A 17,500-nucleotide genomic window follows, 5' to 3' on the forward strand; every position below is an offset into this window, starting at 1 on the left:
GTTATTCGTATTGTTGTGCAGCTTTGTTCCTCCTTGTAACTCCTCACAAGGTTCAGAGCTGAGATGATCCGTCTGTGAGTTTAATGTCTATCGATTGCCAATGTAGCCATGCTGGCTGATGAGATACATCACGCAAATAAAAGAGCTGGGTCTGTAGGTCTGAAGCACTTAAGGGATAATAATTCATCTTCACAAACATCGATTGACCCGTCAAAGGCCATGGCAATTTAAATCCCTCATCTATTTCCATTTTTAAATACGGCCCAATCAACTATTGCATATAGCTTGGCCTTCTTTCGTTCCTCTCTGCATTATTATTTTTTTCACTCAATCCCCTGTTGCCATGGCTCCCAGGCCATCCATAAATACTGTTGGTATTTGTGAGGTTTTCGTCCCTCGGAGGGCAGAGAACAGAGAGCCAGTGCCCCGACCGACCACTAGCCCCTAGAGCTCCGAATGGCTCGGCCCGGGCTAATGAACAGGGTGGCTGACTGCAGGGGGAATATACCATTTTAAGCAAGTTTCTCGTCTGTGGGGGAAACAATTCCCCAGTACAGCCTCACTTAGTATGTTTGCGCGACAAGGCTGATATTTATTTATTATTATATTTTATATTTGTGATTTATTTTTTTTACATTCAATTCACATTAATGTTGACAGGACACAGTTGAAGGGTCAAAAGTCTTTGCACTTCTTGTCCATAGCTTCAAGCCATTGAAAAGAAAAAGCTGATTGGGAGTTGAAAACAATTGAGAGTATTCATGGTCATGGAGAGGAACAGCTTTTTACATTACAACACTAATGAAACTGTATTTGCGGAAAGACTTATGTGTCATATCTGCTGACTCTCAAAGAACATTTGTGGGTTTGTGTGTGTGTGTGTGTGTGGGTGTGTGTGTGTGTGTGTGTGTGTGTGTGTGTGTGTGTGTGTGTGTGTTTACGGGTGTGTTTTGTGTGCCCGCGTGTGTCTATCAGGGCTCCTGCGTCCCATCTGAAGTCTTGGCAACAAAGCTCGGCAGTTCTCCTTTTATGGGCAAAGATCAGGCTTTCTCAGTGTCTGGCCCCTAAGGTGGACGGTTTGTCCCACTGGTTTCTTCTCAGGGAACAAAAGATCCACTTGAATTGGTCCTCAAAAAGCCCTTTAAGCCTGCTCACCTACACAGTGTCTCTGTGTGGATACATCAAAACACCATGGCTGCTACAAACAATGCAGGGGAAATCTCTCAAATCAATATTTAGTCACTGAGCCAGAACTGTTGAGGCAGGAAAAAGGTATTTTTCACTCCTGTTCGCTTTTTTTGACACACCACTCCTTGTATTTCTACTTGTTTCTGAGCCTGCCTTGGAGGATGACCACCCTTGACTCGCTAATTAGCGCACCTATTTCTAAAGCCGGCCTTTGCATGCACTGAGCAAATGAATGAGCACTCCACTGTCTGTCCCGTAGGCTCTCTTACTAACTGGCCTTCATGTCTTTATCATCCTTTTGCGTTTATGAGCGCAGCCGTCTGTGTCCTGCAGACCATTAAAACGTGAATAATGAGCCCCTGTGCATGAGCTAATGGGCCTGAAGATTCACCTAGCGGCCATCTTTGGCCGCTAGGTGAATCTTCAACACTAGCTGGGTGGTTGAGCTGAATGCAGGATTTCGTGTTGCGCACCACGGTGGCCACTATGGGTGAATAATAAGGCCTGTTGGCAAGAACAGGAACGTAGAGCTGTCACACAGGTCAAGTGATTCCACTGATACAAGTGGATAACATTGGCCATTACACCACAAGGCCAAAAGACTCATTCCTCTTCATGATCTCGAGGGAAAGGCAGATGAAACTCAGCCAACTGCCTGCACACAAACAGCCCTGCTATTTGTATGGATCATTTCACAGAAGTCAGTGGCACACAGTCCCGTGCTTAGGTAAACATAGCACAGGCTTGTTTGAGGCATACATCCAAATACATATAGTAGCATGCAAGCCTACAGATGGTTTAATGGGAAATGCAAATAACAGAGGATAACCAAAATCAGAGTGAGGCCTCAGGTGTACATACATGGCAAAGGTATTTACACACACAGTATGACATTCCAGCGCTGAGATAGTAGTATGAGATACAATAGCAATATGTGTATATAGTAATCTCATGCTGTCCATATGGTCTGGCGCCCCAGTCTTAGTTTAAATGAAGGATGTCTTTGAGCCAGATTCTGTTAACCAGATGCCATCAATCATCGGTCTGCTTGATGATCAACAATACGGCAAATGGCCGTATTGTTGAATATTCATGTGACATGTTTAAAAATATGCCCAAGTTATATGGAACAGCGTATCACACATTCTGCCATAATAACCAAACCTCCAAATATATCTATCTATCTATCTATCTATATATATATATATATATATATATATATTCAGGTTTGTAAAATGATTATTAAATATCAGAATCCCTCTTTATAGCCCTGTAGCCCAGAGGCAGACATCCTACTATCGGCCCCACAGTTAAAGATTGGTTGTAATTAGACCATCAAAAGATTGATTATCCCAAACCATGCATGGCAAAAAAAATGTAATATCAAGGGCAACACCCCGACCATAGCACCATTAAGATGCTGTGATGGGACCTTGAAAGCACTGCGCTTTGAAACATGCCCTTGATATCAAGGAGACGGGTTGTAATAAAATGCCAACCAATGTACCTCCAATATACAGGGGACGGATAACGATAATAAACTCACACAGAAAATGGTATTTGTTTCTGATCGACAATAGGGTGATTTGTGGGACTGTGAAAGTCAGAATCATTCATAACAAGAAAATAACCTTAAAAGGACCATTTTACCTTTTTCCTTTCATTAGACATGGAGTCTCCATGTCTATTGAAAGAGAGCCCTCACCTCGTGGGATGTGTTTCCAGAGCCTTGTTCAGTAAGCTAACATCTTAACTGACCTAGTTAGCTTAGGGATCTATTTTTAGCAAGTGCTTGGATCACAAAGATAATCTTTGTAGTGTGTTAATGATTTATATCTAACACAAACATCACAAACCTTCTGCCTTCACCACCGAAGTTCTAATATCATGAGGCCAAGCGGCCTTAAAACGATGACACCACTAACACACGGCTATCAAGGCCAGCGATTGACAGGGAGCTTAGAACCCGAAGACACACACAATCCTTATCAACTCCTTCACACACACTTCCTGACGAGAGAGTCTCCCCAGCCAGAAACCAGTGGGATGATTAACAGAAGGAGTATCATATAGACATCATCCAACTGAATTGCAATTTTCAAGGAAAACCTGTCTCTCTCTCTCTCTCTCTCTCTCTCTCTCTCTCTCTCTCTCTCTCTCTCATGCCTCACCCTTTTTTGCTAACTCCATCTTTCTTGCTAACATCTATTTCTCTTCCCTACTGCTCTCTCACTCTTTCCGCTCCTCTCGCTCTCTCTATGAACATGATATCTATTGTATAGTGTTTCAGTTTTCCACCCCTCTTCCTCATTTTTATTATAAAAGTTGGATCATCATCAGTGTCGTAGTTTACCATCAGTGTTCAAATATTTTTTTTAGATCTATTTTTTTTTTTTTTTACCACATTAACCTCCCAGCAGCATGTGTTTATTTCATATATAGCAGTAATCCTATAAGGTTGTTTTTACTGATACCTGTTACAGTTGGAGCAATGGTACTCCATACTTCTGGAGGCTCTTTAGGAGGCGTGCTGTGATGTTGTGTCATGTACGCATGAGTGTGACAGACGGCGTACTTGAATGAACATAATGCACTGTAAAGGTGTTAATATCCCCTCTTTCTCTCCTCTTCTCTCCTCACACAGAGAGAAAGGTGAGTCACCCATCTTAGAAACAACTGCTATCGAACGGGAGGGTAGAAGGAGGCTGACACAGATGACTACCTTTGGCGAGCTTATTATTATTGAGAGGTAGTTTAAAGGCTTTGTCCCTGGGTGGCAGTGCTTGGCGTAACCTCCTGCCATTGTCCTTGCCAGTGCATTTTATCCTTTGTGTGTGCAGATGAGTATTTCAGATGAGTATGAGAGTTTACATGATACATTCAGTATCTAAATATATACACAGAATGTGTCTATATATATACTATATATATCCTGTTGTCCTGCTATATATATATATATATATATATATATATATATATATATATATATATATAGAACAGGACTGTTATTTACATGCTAACAGTGCAGCTGTTCATAACAACTGCATTGTTTTTGCGCCAATGGTACATCTCTTTGCTATGCTCTGTAGTGACATCATCGTTGCTAGACAACCGCTTGAGCAAAACAGAATTCCTCACTGCGCACAGGGGAGGCCCCATACTTGTGATTGGCATGTCCTTCTCTCTTCCGTCCCCTTAGCATGTTCACACACACACAAACACACACACACACACACACACACACACACAAACACACACACACACACCTACACACACACACACACACACACACATACACACACACAAACAAAGCTGACCGCGACACATGACTGCTGTCAGGAAGTTACCCTTCATTGTACACACACAAACACACACACACAAGCCCATCCGCTCGCCGAGATGTCCTTGACAACCAATTTGTCTGCCTGCCCTTCACTTCCTCATATCCCGTCTCTAAGCATGCATAAGCCATTAGTTCTACGTGCCACCCCGTCTCTCCCGTGTTGTCAGGAAAGCACTGAGGCCCAGGAAACAGGAAAGGGGGGGCAACGCATGTTTACAAGCCAAGATCACTCTGTGGGGAACACACTCTGCCCCATAGGTAGCTAGGTACTCCCTTCCCAGACCTCCATCCACCAACCTCTCCCCCTGTTGTCCTCCCCAGCTGACCCTCCCTCCCTGCCTCCCTCCCTCCCTCCCTTCACCTGGCTCTGCAGTGGGTCTCCTTGCGTGACGCTGGTATTTTTTGACACTGGGATCCCAGGTCCTTTGTGACTGCATTCATCCTCTCAGCGTACACACTGCCACTTTTGGAAACTAGGACCTCTGATCCATCCACAGGCAATCGAGTCATGTTGTCTCTGGCACAGGCAATCAATAGGTTGTGCTATTTGTTATTAATGGCGGATGTTAGGACAGGATCTATTGTTTTTCTGATGACATTGCTAAGTGGTAAGATGTATGAGCTAAATACTTAAGGCTGAAGGATGGTGCCAGCTTGACTCCACATGTTGTGTCTTGGATGGCTAGGGAATAATCAGATGAAAAACCACAAAATACTCCACCCATGTTATTTTTAAGGAGTGGTCAAATCGTGGTATTTTTCCGTGTATGAGTCAGTATTTCCCAGATTGGCCTAATTTTGCCTTTTGCATGAAATGTTAGCATTTATGATTATAAATTAATTCTTATAAATATAGAATAATATTATATATAATAATACAATGTACAGAGAATGTTTGACTTCTTTGGTTTAAATTTTTTTTTTCGAATATATTGAAATATAATAACATAACATAAGATAATAATGTACTGTATATCATCTGATTATACACCTTTAGAAAATTACCAACAGGATATAATAATTGCATGACATCTTTACATCTAAAATTACTAATATATTATATATTATCATTATCAAATGATGCACAAAACTGGGAAAATATGTTGTAGAACCTGTAGACCGGCACTATATGGGCGGAGATTAATCAAATAAATTCAAAATGGCTGATGAATTTAAGTGATTATCCATAATCCCCACCATCTCTGTCTTTCTCTCTCCGTAATCTGTTTTCCTGTGTGTGTCCATGCTCATCAACCCTCGGAGCCGGAACGCATTCATCTGTTAGCAGTTTGGTGACGTCAATATATTGCATATCGACAATTTATGCCTTCCCCCTTCCTCTGTCTCCCTCTCCCTCCCTCTTCTCTCCATCACCCTAGGCCCAAGTAGGCGTTGGCCGTTGCCTCTGATCTACGGGGACCCTCAGACGTCGCCCTGCCGGTCCGGCAGTAGGTGCCAGCTCTCCCTGTGAAGGACACCCACCATCAAGACCTACCCGCTCCCCAAAGCCCACTACCCTTACACTCTAGTGGAGTGAGACCCATCTCTCCCAGCCCGGTAGCTTATAAATGTTACACACATTGATTATTTGCCCCGTTTCGCCTCCTTGATTCGCCAAACATGGTAATCAAAGTGAGCTGACCCGTTACATACCCCCCCCCCACGCCCGAGCCCTACGAGAACAGATCAGGACGTACAGGCCGGTCCTCCTCCGATCTCTGTGACATCCCAGGACCTCCCGGGGACCCGCATGACGCACCGCGCTCTCGCTACACCCAGGGGCCGCAGTTATTCTCCGCCATCCGCCCGGAGCGCCGGTTACCATAGCGATGCAGAGATGACAGCCCTCCCGCTAGCCTTCGTCCCGGCTCACAGCCTGACCCAAGGACAACGATAACCGCTGTCCTCCTCCTCCTCCTCCTCCTCCACCGCCGTCTGAACCAGCCACCCCTCAGCCTCCCAGCTGTCTCTGAGGCTAGGCGTAACCCCCCTCCCCCACCAGGCAGAATGGGGGACGGGAGCTGGGTGTGCTTGAGCCCGGCTGAGTTCTCCCAACTCCAGAAGTACAGCGAGTGTGAGTAGAACTGCCCTTCACACACTGCATACCCGATGTGTGGTTGTGTGTGTCCTTGCGTGTGCGGGCATGTATGTGTGCGTGCATGTATGTGTGCGTGCGTGCATGAGTGTGTGCGTGCATGCATGTGTGTGTGTGTGTGTGTCAATGTTTATATTAACATCTACATACAATACAAGAGACATACATTTCTTTTATGAGGTCAAATCTCTCATGGATCATGTTTTTTCATCTCGAGTTTATTGGAGGTTATTTTTTATCTATAGATGTAGATAAAGCATGGACCCATTTGTTCTGTCCCTAAATGCAGTGCCTGCAGTTACCATACAGTTTGCATACCAATCCTTTAATTTAGCATCACTAACAATCACTTGCAGTTTAATATCGGGTATTCACTTTTTGGCCATATATGACTCATGAGGGTTAGATTGATGGCATCTGCCAGTGTTGTTGATACAGGACACAGACTGTGTGCATGTGTGTGTGTGTGTGTGTGTGTGTGTGTGTGTGTGTGTGTGTGTGTGTGTGTGTGTGTGTGTGTGTGTGTGTGTGTGTGTGTGCGCGTGTGTGTGCGTGCGTCCTTGCGTGTGTGTGTTTTCAGGTCAATAAGTCAAAAACATAACTATAATAGGTATCTGGGCATTTTGACTTTTAGATGTCATGATACATAATAATGTAGATGTTATCTGATCTATCTATATAGGTTCAAACCATGACCTTAAATGACCAACAAATCAACGGCGGGTTAAATTACTTTGTCAGTCGACCAAGAAGAGTCACTGTGAATATCAGTATTCTTAAAGGGCGAGACCAATGGATTCAGAGATGTCTGTTCAAATATAACAGCACATGACATGGCTCAAAGATTTTCCCCCTGGCAAAACAGGCGCACTACACACATAACTAAAAACAACTACTTGTTGGCTCAATGCTCCCATGTGTTTTGCACTCATCCCCAGTAAATTAACCGCTCTACTTCGCACTATTCTTGCCGGCTTTTCAAGCATCGTATGCTCTAGATTCAAAGCTGGGCTGCGCCCTCGACTTAAGTCCAAACCTCATCGTCCAAATGGACACCTAATGCCAGACAGAACTGGCCGAGTGAAGAGTGGGGGAGTTTACAGCAGCGGAAGCAGCAGCAGCAGCAGCAGCTGAGCACTAAAGTAGATGAGGGGATGTGTGGAACAGGGAGTCCCTTCCACCGCCTATTCCTGGATGTCACACCAGTGCTCAAGTCTGGCCCTGGGAGTGGCAGCCACTGCCGGTGTGTTCCGATCACAGTGGCAGTGTCCTGTGTTTGAGTGTGCGTGTGTGTGTGTGTTTGTGTGTGTGTTTGTGTAGATGGTTGTGGAAAAAAGGGTCTGTTCTGTCCTTGTTGGTGTTAATGTACGTGTAAGACACCCGTTTTCTGTGTTGAGTGAGTGTTTGCATGTGTGCGTCTGTGTGCGGCGTGTGTCCACGTCTGTGTGCTTGTGTGGGTGGGTGGGTGGGTGGGTGTGTGTGCTAATGCACGCTAATGGCTGAGTCTTTTTTTCTGTGTGCATGGTGAGGAGGGATTAGCATGTAATAGTAAGACAACACACCACCATGTCCCCGGTGGGTGACTCACCATGTCCCGCCCCCAGCCGCTCCCTGAGGATGGATGAGTTGAGCGGGGTCATCTGCCCCTGGGAGGAACACCACTGGTGCATAGTCATATATGTAGTTATGATGATAAACAATTATTTTTACTTAATCCACTACATGAAGAGTCATTAAGACTCGCTGGTAGGACTGGTGCACTTTAGAATTACTGCAGCATTTAAGCATTAATAAAGTAGTGCTAAAAAGCGAATTCATAATGAATTCAGCATTTATAAAGCATTGTTCGAACATGAATACTCATTTTTTACGCAATTCATAACCAGTTATAACTTATTAATAAGATAATGAGAAATGGTTTATACGATCTTTGTCTTTATACATAATCTTGGGCCTTATAAATTATCTTAAAAAACATTAACTAATTATCTTATTAATCATTTATGATATGTTATTATATGAATAGCTTACTTATAAGTATTCATGCATGACCAGTGCTTCATAAATGAATGTATTGTGGTTGAAATGTTTGTATTTATTCATAATTAATGTTACACAGATAGAACATTTAAACGGGAGGACATTGAGCATTATCTCGTGTGTGTGTGTGTTGTGTGTCTCCACAGACTCCACTAAGAAGTTAAAGGATGTGCTGGAGGAGTTTCATGGAGAGGGAGTCCTCTCCAAATACAACCCAGAGCAGGTGATTTCTATCGCATATCCATCATTCTAAATTCTTCATTCTACTACTTTATTTTCCATTCTCGCCCTCTTTCACTCACTCTCTCTCCCTGCTGCTGCTGTTAATAGCCTGAAACTGTACTCTTTATTTTCAACCAAAATAAACTGTTTAAAAAGGCAGCCTATAAAATGATCAACAGAAAATGCCACAGAGAGTAAGGTCAAATATCGATAATCGATAAAAGTACAGTTCTAAAAAACCAAGTAATGGTGAGGAAGTGAATGTCTCTTTCTCCCTCTCTCTCTCCATTTATAGATTTATAGGCACTCAGACCCCCACCCCTTTTCCTCCACCTCTTAACAAACCAGGTGGTGCTGACTGTTTCATGATGCTACCTGGTCGGCAGGCAACGTCCTTGCTAACCTCTTGGCAAGTTTCAGTATCCGCTCGCTGCTTACTCGTTGCATTGACTGTAGTCTCTCTCTCTCTCTCTCTCTCTCTCTCTCTCTCTCTCTCTCTCTCTCTCTCTCTCTCTCTCTCTCTCCCTTGCTCTTTCTCAATAGAATTATAACCAACCAGTGACATTTAGCAAGCGACAAATGTCACTGCAATATCCCTTATAGACAATACAGGTCTATCACTATAATAATTAATAATTAATAATAATTTGCTCTCTCTCTCTTCTAAAAGTCTAAAAGTAAGACTATAACATTACATAGCATAACATATATCCTCTCTATATCGCGCAATTCTGTTGTCAGTATTTGATTCTTCCCTCTTCATCGATCTTCCTCCTTCTGTGACCATAAGCCCCCCCCCCCCTCCCCGCTGTGTGACATGACCAACACACCGGACCCTGGGTGCCGATCGGGCTGGGCAGTTGGGAGACTCACTCGCCCACGCGTCTGGTGCTTTGTCCATATCAGTGTGCTCACTGATGATAGTGTGTGTGTGTGTGTGCGTGTGTGTGTGTGTGTGTCGGATGACTTCAGACATCAGTCCCTGGTGCCAGCAGTAGTGGAACCCTCACAGGGATTCTGAGTGGGTTACTGTGTGACACACAGCTTCTCTCATCCTCCCCTGGGCCTTTCATTAAGCTACTGCCTCCTCTGTGGCAGCCTAACTCCTAACCATGTAGATATCCTAAGCAGGGCGAGAGACATTGAAGAGACTTAACGATGAAGAACAGTTCACCATCGTTGGCAGCCTCTCTCCCCCCCAGGTCAGACGACAGCCAACATAGTCCAGATGTTCTGGTGACAAATTAGTATGGGGAGATGGGTGCCATATGGGGTACGATAGTTTTTTTTTCTCTCACAGCTGTGAGGGGTAGATGAAAATCTGGGTGCTCGGTAGCACTTGATGACTAGATTACTAGCAGAAGAATTCATCCTGTTATTGTTATTTTAAGTTTGACATTCCTATTCCTGGACCAAGCCTTGCCTCTTGTCTAAGTAGGACAAGGGATCTCTGAAGGTGCCTTGTAAAACAAAAACAAAAACAAACAATCTCAAGCCAAATAAATATGTATCCGTTCATTGAGATCTCGGCACGCTGCCACTCTAAAATGCAAAATTAAGTTTGAAATCCATATAAAAGTGTCGTAGCTTGGGGATATTTGGTGACTTAATCGTGGCACCGTGGGAATGCTTGTCGCTGGATGTGATGCGATGTTGGTGAGACTCTGGGGACAAAATGAGACTGCTCTGGTCCAATTCCAATTTCTTTTCTATCAAATCCATCTGGGTGCACTTATTGTGAGGAAACCCAGCAAAAAATGCAGTTGTTTGCCTACAAGCCGTGTGTGTGTGTGTGTGTGTGTGTGTGTGTGTGTGTGTGTGTGTGTGTGTGTGTGTGTGTGTGTGTGTGTGTGTGTTGTGTGTGTGGGTGTACATGCATGTGTTGACGCATGTAGAAAATATACAAAAAGAATAATGAGAATGATGAGAAATTCGACAAAAAAGAACGAGAGAGAGAAACATTTAAACTATAAAGAGAGGGAAGTAGTCCAAATCTTTCCGACTGTGTTTTGGATGGCATGCCTGTGCAGAAGCATATTTCTCTAAATCTGTCCGTGCTGCACGATGCACAGCAAATTAGACTCTTCGCGTTTGTTTGGCCAAATAAGGAGAGGAGAGAGGTCTGAAAAATGACCGAGCTGCAGCAGGGCGGGCCAACAGTGGAAAACCCAGGAAGGATCCTATTCACACACGGCCGCTTTTTCTCTTTGAAGGGCATCAATTACAATCGCAGTGAGACCACTATGTCATTTGCAAAAGGTCAGAGGGACATTAGGCCTTCTCCATAATAAGAGCTGACGGGGAGAGAGAGAGAGAAAGAGAGAGAGAGAGAGATCGTAGTCCTATTTTTGTCCTATTTTCGTTGTCAACCAGTGGAAGAGCATTTAGTGTTGTTGGCGTTAGGATGCTCTATGAGAACAGCAGTCGATACAAGATGAGAGACAGAGAGAGCTAGAGAGAGAGAGAGAGAGAGAGAGAGAGAGAGAGAGAGCAAGACAGCTGCACCCTATAACCCTCTCAGCCACGGACATCTTACCTTCTAACTTCCGATTAGCTAACCCCCTTTCTCCCTTTGCTCACCCCTTCCCCATCTTCCTTCCCTCCCTCTCACCATTCTCTCCCCCCCCCCCCCCCCCATTGCCATGTTAAACAGAAGCAAGACGTTCTCAACCAAGTAAGCCCAGCCCAGCGGGCCTGCATGCTGTGTGGTGTCTCTCGTCAACAAAGCTGCATGCACATTCTGTCTTTGAAATCGCGTAGCGTAGCACTACGTAACATGACATAATGTTATGTATCATAACATAACGTCACGTAACATAACGTAACGACACACAACGTGACATACCACATTATCACACGACATAGTGCAATGTAACATGACTTCACATAATATTACGCAACATAGCATAACGTTAGCCAACATTACACAACATAACCCAATACAATATAAGCACCCAATATGGCTAGCTTAATATTCCGTTGCATAATGACAGCTCACTACATAATAGGAATACATCTCAAAGCTTAACCCATTAACACATTATCCCACAACGCAACCTAACAGAGCAACAAGCGACCCCCCACAGAAGCCCTGATGGAGACGGGGGAGAGGAGGGGGGGGGCACCAGCGACAAGTGGGAAGGTTGAGTAGGTAATTGTAAGGTTAGGATGTTAGCGGCAGCGTGTGAAATGTCACATTCTAGTGCACATTGATGTGTTGGCGTTGCATCACTTTAATTCAATAACGCAAACGTTTCAATTTCCATCCTTTGAACGCTGAGGCCGTTGAACGGATGCTCATTTATGATACACATCCAGACAGGGGCGTAGGAATGAGTTTAACATTGGGGGGGACACATATCGGAAACCTGACAGATCCGTTAATGGTTTGAACAGAAATATGTCATAAATTAACTACACTGAAAAAATTCACAAATATATTTTATTTTACTAAAAAGATACATTTGTAAATGTAAAGGAAAACACATTTTGAATGGCAGTAATGAACTGATAAATATCAAATCCATTCTTTAATTGCTCAATCATCCAGTTTTTTAGAATAAGAAGCGGTGACAAGACGCTGTGTTGCGCTTTCAAAATAAATAAAATATTTTTCTCCCCCCGGTATAATTTTTAGGTGGGACAAATGCGCCTGTCTCCAATATTGGAGGGGACACGTCCTCTCCGTCCCCCCCGGACGTCTCATTGTTGTTTCCTCTTTTTTCCCCAAATCCAAAAAAACGTTGTCTTGATTAGATTTTTCTTCATTACGCAGCGAAAGAAATATCAATCAAGGAACCCCTTCAGCACCCTGTCTGTTTTTGTCTGTCCAGAGCAGAACCTTTCCTCTTTTTGTTCCCTGGTCCCCTGTACCGATCGTCCACTCGAGCAGAGTGCACTTACATGTCTGGGTTTGGTTTCCGCTCCCTCCTCAGCCCATCGACTATGAGGGCTTCCAGCTCTTCATGGCCACCTACCTCGAAAACGACATCCCTGAGGAGCTGTGTCAGCACCTCTTCACCTCCTTCAAGAGCAAGACCGGCGGCTGCTCTCCCGATGCGTCCCATGCAGGAACAGGCATGTTGGGTAAGGCCGTAACGGTTTAAAAAGCTCCCTCTCCGCCCTTTGTATTAGCCCTTCAATGTAAAGTAAAACAACTCAACCTCGAGGCCGTTTTTTGTACACACGTCTGTGCATCTTTCTTTTTTTTTGAATTCATATTTTATTCGTATTTTCATTTATGACATACACCACTATTAATGCAAGTTAAATGACACACAGGAACGACTTGCATACTAAAAAAAATCATACTAAACACGATCGCACGCGCATACGTCATAAATTTTATAATTGATTAATCACGGGCACTTTGTGTCAATTAGCCGTGCCAAGCAGACAGACAGACGTCACTCAGACTATTACCTCCTCTTTTAACTCGGGCAAATCTGCAATCGCCACATCCACCCCCTCCCTTCCATTATGGGTGTGTACATGTGTGAGTGCATCTGCGTATGGGCCCTGCTGCAGGGGAACCGCATGTTCTGCCTGGCTGATCAGGATGGGGGGGCAGATGGAGGGTTGGGGAAAGAAGGACCTCTGAGGCAGACTTTATGTTTTTCTGTGCCGTGCTGGGGCCTGAGGTCCCACATAGAGGGGTGAGGAAAGGGGATGGTAATGGTGAACTCTAGTGTACACGTGTGTGTGTGTGTGTGTGTGTGTGTGTGTGTGTGTGTGTGTGTGTGTGTGTGTGTGTGTGCGTGCGTGCGTGCGTGTGTGTGTGTGTGTGTGTGTGTGTTTAAGGTCACCTGGTATACCCATGTTTCACCGCAGCTCAATGGATGACATCTTCATCGCTGTTGTAGAATCGCGGTGCTGTGCGGTAATAAGAGAGAGATACTTCAATTAATTGTTTTCGCCATGAGTGGATCACTCAGGTCATTTTTGCATTATTTAAACATATCCTTGTCTGTGTTCATATTTTTGGGTGATCCTTCTCGAAGTTAAATTACATTGTTTGACTGTTACCCCATCAAAATGAAACGACAATCCACAGGGCTTGTTTTGAAGACTACTTTTGGATCAGTCTCAGTCACGCTCCCGAGGAAGTCACCAAACATGTCGCAACACCGCCACCTGCTGTTGACTGCGCAGACTCGAACGTCATAGGCCTGCTGAGACGAGGAAGCACTTTTCTTGTAGAGCTTGTGATTCCAATGGTCTACTCAAGCTCAGCTCATTTCAAGTGTTTTTGGCTGCATGGGTTTGTTTAGATCCATGCTGTTATTTCCTTCATAACACACACAGTGCCCACCACAGATTATTTGCTGTGAAATGCACGCAATAGATTATTGTCACAAAATGACTGCATGATGTTGTTAAGCTAAAGAAACTGTAATGGTGTGATTGTGGTGTATTCCATATGAGTGCTCTGCCTTCTGCTTTTTCTACACTGCTTTCTCTTTCTCCTCTGCATGTGTCTATGATATAGGGGATATCTACTACATTATAGACCCAGTAGGTAACCAGCACTAACCTGGTTCCCATTTTAGAGTTCAGTGTGTCCAAATACAGACAGATTACTTGAAGGAAATAATGTGCTTTCTTAATGTGTATCATTTCATTTGAATTCTGACGTGAAAAGTCAGAAACAGTTCCAAATGATTACGATTAATTGTTAAAAAACGTATTCATAAAAATCATAAAAATCAGTATTGTAAATATGTCAGTAAATATTTTGTCTTCCTTCCACTAAGAGTGATATGAAAATGTCCTACACTCACAATTTTGTATTTGAGGCATTTATGAGACTCGGTCTGCACTGACTGCACTCTGTAATGAATTGACATTTATCAGGGCAAACTAATTCGGATTCACAGAGCGGAATTCATGATACATTGATCCACCCCTCCACGAAAAGCCTAGATGAATCCCTGTGTTCGACACAGCCCTGACTTGCCACCGAAAAAAACATGCTGTGACATTGTCTCGTTCTCAGCAGTCAATGGTTCTCACTACCTCTGTCCCTGTCTCCCTTTCTTCCTCCTCCTCCTCCTCCTTCAAATCTCTCTTCGACCAATCGCAGAGACCCGTTCCATTGACGCAGGCATCTCTATACAGACCGAAGTGGCCTGTGCCCCCATTACAGGTATCACAGGCAGGCTGATGAGGTCAGACCTCAGTGGGTGATATCATCTTAATGGGCAAACAGCAAGTCCCCCCTGATATTAAAACCATATAATCCTTGCTCCCTTGGTTGTGTGTTCAAGCCTTAGCCGTGTGACCTCGTGCCGTGCCTGTGCCGGTGATGTGACTGTTGTGGGGACAATGTGTGTGTTGTGTGTATTTACCAGTTGTGTGAGTTTTACTGGTGTGTTCGTTGTTGTGATGTCATCACCCCCATTCCCTTCTAACTTTAGTTTAATGTAATTGCAATCTCATTGTGATGACGTCTTTATATGACTCTGTTTATTGATCTGCACCACTAACAAATCAACCTCACACACCACGCCCTCCACCACCACGCCCTCCAACTCGCTATATATTTATACATTTGTTCTAATTCTCTTTCTCTCTCTCTCTCTCTCTCTTTCCCTCTTGCTTCCCTACTCACCCCCTCCTTTTCTCTTGCTTTCCATATCCTTCTCTTCCCCCTTCTCCCTCTCTCCCCATCATTCTCTCTCTCCACCCCATGCTCTCTCCCTCTTTCTCCCTCTCTCTCTCTCTCACTCTCTTCATCTCCATCTCTCTCTCACTCTCTCCCCACGCCTCTCTCCCTCCCCCTCACCCCCCCCCTCTCTCTCTCTCTCTCTCTCTCTTTCTCTCTCTCTCTCTCTCAACCTCTCTCACTCTCTCCCCCCCCCCCCCCCCCCCCCTCTCTCTCTATCTCTATCTCAGGGATGAATGGGAGGAGCATCCTGTCCGCCATGGGACGGCACACTCCGGAGCACGGCGGCATGATGGCCGCCGCCGGCTCTGGGACCACCGCCTCGCCCTGTTCGTCCCGGTCGTCCTCGCAGCGCTCCGGGAAGGGCACCCACACCCCCTTGGGGGGCTCCCAGCGGTCCCCCTGCACCCATGGAAGGCCCAGCGATGTCAGCAGCAGCAGCAACGCCCTCACCCCTAACACAGGCCTCGCCCCGTCCCCGGTGTCCCCACGCCTGTCCCCCGGTAAGGCCCAACTCCATGGCGCATGGCCTACTGTCGTCGCTCGTACGGTCCTGCGTTCACAACACGTCAGCTTTATGGTCAACGCTTTTAGGGTCCTGCAGTCACAACACGTCAGCTTTATGGGCGTCGCTCATGGGGTCATGCGGTCATAACATGTCAGCTTTATGGTCAACGCTCGTAGGGTCTTAACGTGTCGGCATTATGGTCGTCGCTCATGGGGTCATCTGGTCATAACATGTCAGCTTTATGGTTGTGGTCATGGGGTCATGTGGTCATAACATGTCAGCATTATGGTTGTCGCTCATGGGGTCATGTGGTCACAACATTTTAATATTATGGTGGTCGCTCATAGGGTGATGCTGTCACAACATGTCAACATTTTGGTCGTCGCTCATAGGGTCATACGGGCACAACATGTTAACATTATGGTTGTCGCTCATAGGGACATGTGTTCATAATATGTCATAGCATGGTTGTATGGTAATTGACTCCAGAAAGCTAGATACCAAGCAAGCCACCTTAGACACTATTCCAACTCTGGAAGAGCAGAGTCATCATGTCTGTCTGGAGCTATTTATTAGTAAGTTGTTTTTGCTTGTTTGTGTCTGCAATTTATTTTATTTTATTTTATTTTGTCCAGCACATCGTATTTCACAAGGAAATTAATGCAGGGAGATCCATCCATCTAATTCCCTGTGTATGTGCTGAGCCCGTGCATGGACACAATGAAAGACGCCTGTGAACAGATGTCCCCCCCCCCCTTCCTCTCCAGAGAGGAAGCGCCCGGAGAAGCGTCTGTCGCTGCGCAGCAGCCCCTCGCCCCAGAAGGGCTCCCCAATGCTGGCCTCCCCCCAGGTGGTCTTCCTGAAGGACATCGTCTGCTACCTCTCCCTGCTGGAGAACGGGACCCCCGAGGACAAGCTGGAGTGTGAGTGACAGGAAATCTCCTCCACATTAAGGCGGAGGAGAGGATTCACCGTCCACTACAGCTCTGGTGTTCAACACAAGATAAGATATAGCTGATTAAAGCCGTGGACAACAGGATCTTAAAATCTAAAGTAAAAATTAGTTTCACAGAGGGATGTATCTTATACACACCAACCAATTATATTGTCAGGAAAATGGCGAAATAGTGTGTTAAAATGTATCTCAAAGCTAATTGACTCAGTCTTGGAAAGACTGAGTTGGAGAAGGAGAGGATAGTAGGAGTGTTGTCTGAAATGCTCCCCCCCTCATTGTTGATTTGTGTAGTTTGTACTTCTCTAAATTCAGCTGCACCACGCTTGGCCACGTGAGCCATGTATTGTGATGGGTCACCTGCTTGGTTACGAAGTGAAGAGGGAAAAAAGTCTGCATGGAACATCTGAGGCTTAATGCACGCCTTGATAACCCGTAATAACATAACAAGAGGTCATCACGGTTTTCGTTGATCCATCACATTAACT

The 17,500-nt window shown here is 44.9% G+C and overlaps 1 protein-coding gene across 2 annotated transcripts in view; it reads left to right on the forward strand.

The window, feature by feature from the left end:
* dgkg (diacylglycerol kinase, gamma) overlaps positions 1–17,500 on the forward strand; it is a 70,427-nt gene that overhangs the window by 2,437 nt on the left and 50,490 nt on the right. For both annotated transcript variants that reach the window (XR_013811661.1, XM_079731372.1), the window contains exons 2-6: positions 5,911–6,605; positions 8,813–8,889; positions 12,824–12,974; positions 15,783–16,055; positions 16,828–16,983. Coding sequence is in view for 1 of the 2 variants with exons in the window: in XM_079731372.1 (XP_079587498.1) it covers positions 6,539–6,605; positions 8,813–8,889; positions 12,824–12,974; positions 15,783–16,055; positions 16,828–16,983 (724 nt within the window). In the remaining variant the exon portion in view is untranslated. The remainder of the gene's footprint in view (positions 1–5,910; positions 6,606–8,812; positions 8,890–12,823; positions 12,975–15,782; positions 16,056–16,827; positions 16,984–17,500) is intronic.

This window comes from Pollachius pollachius (assembly GCF_949987615.1).
Source record: "Pollachius pollachius genome assembly, chromosome: 3".
NCBI classification, from domain to species: Eukaryota; Metazoa; Chordata; class Actinopteri; order Gadiformes; family Gadidae; genus Pollachius; species Pollachius pollachius.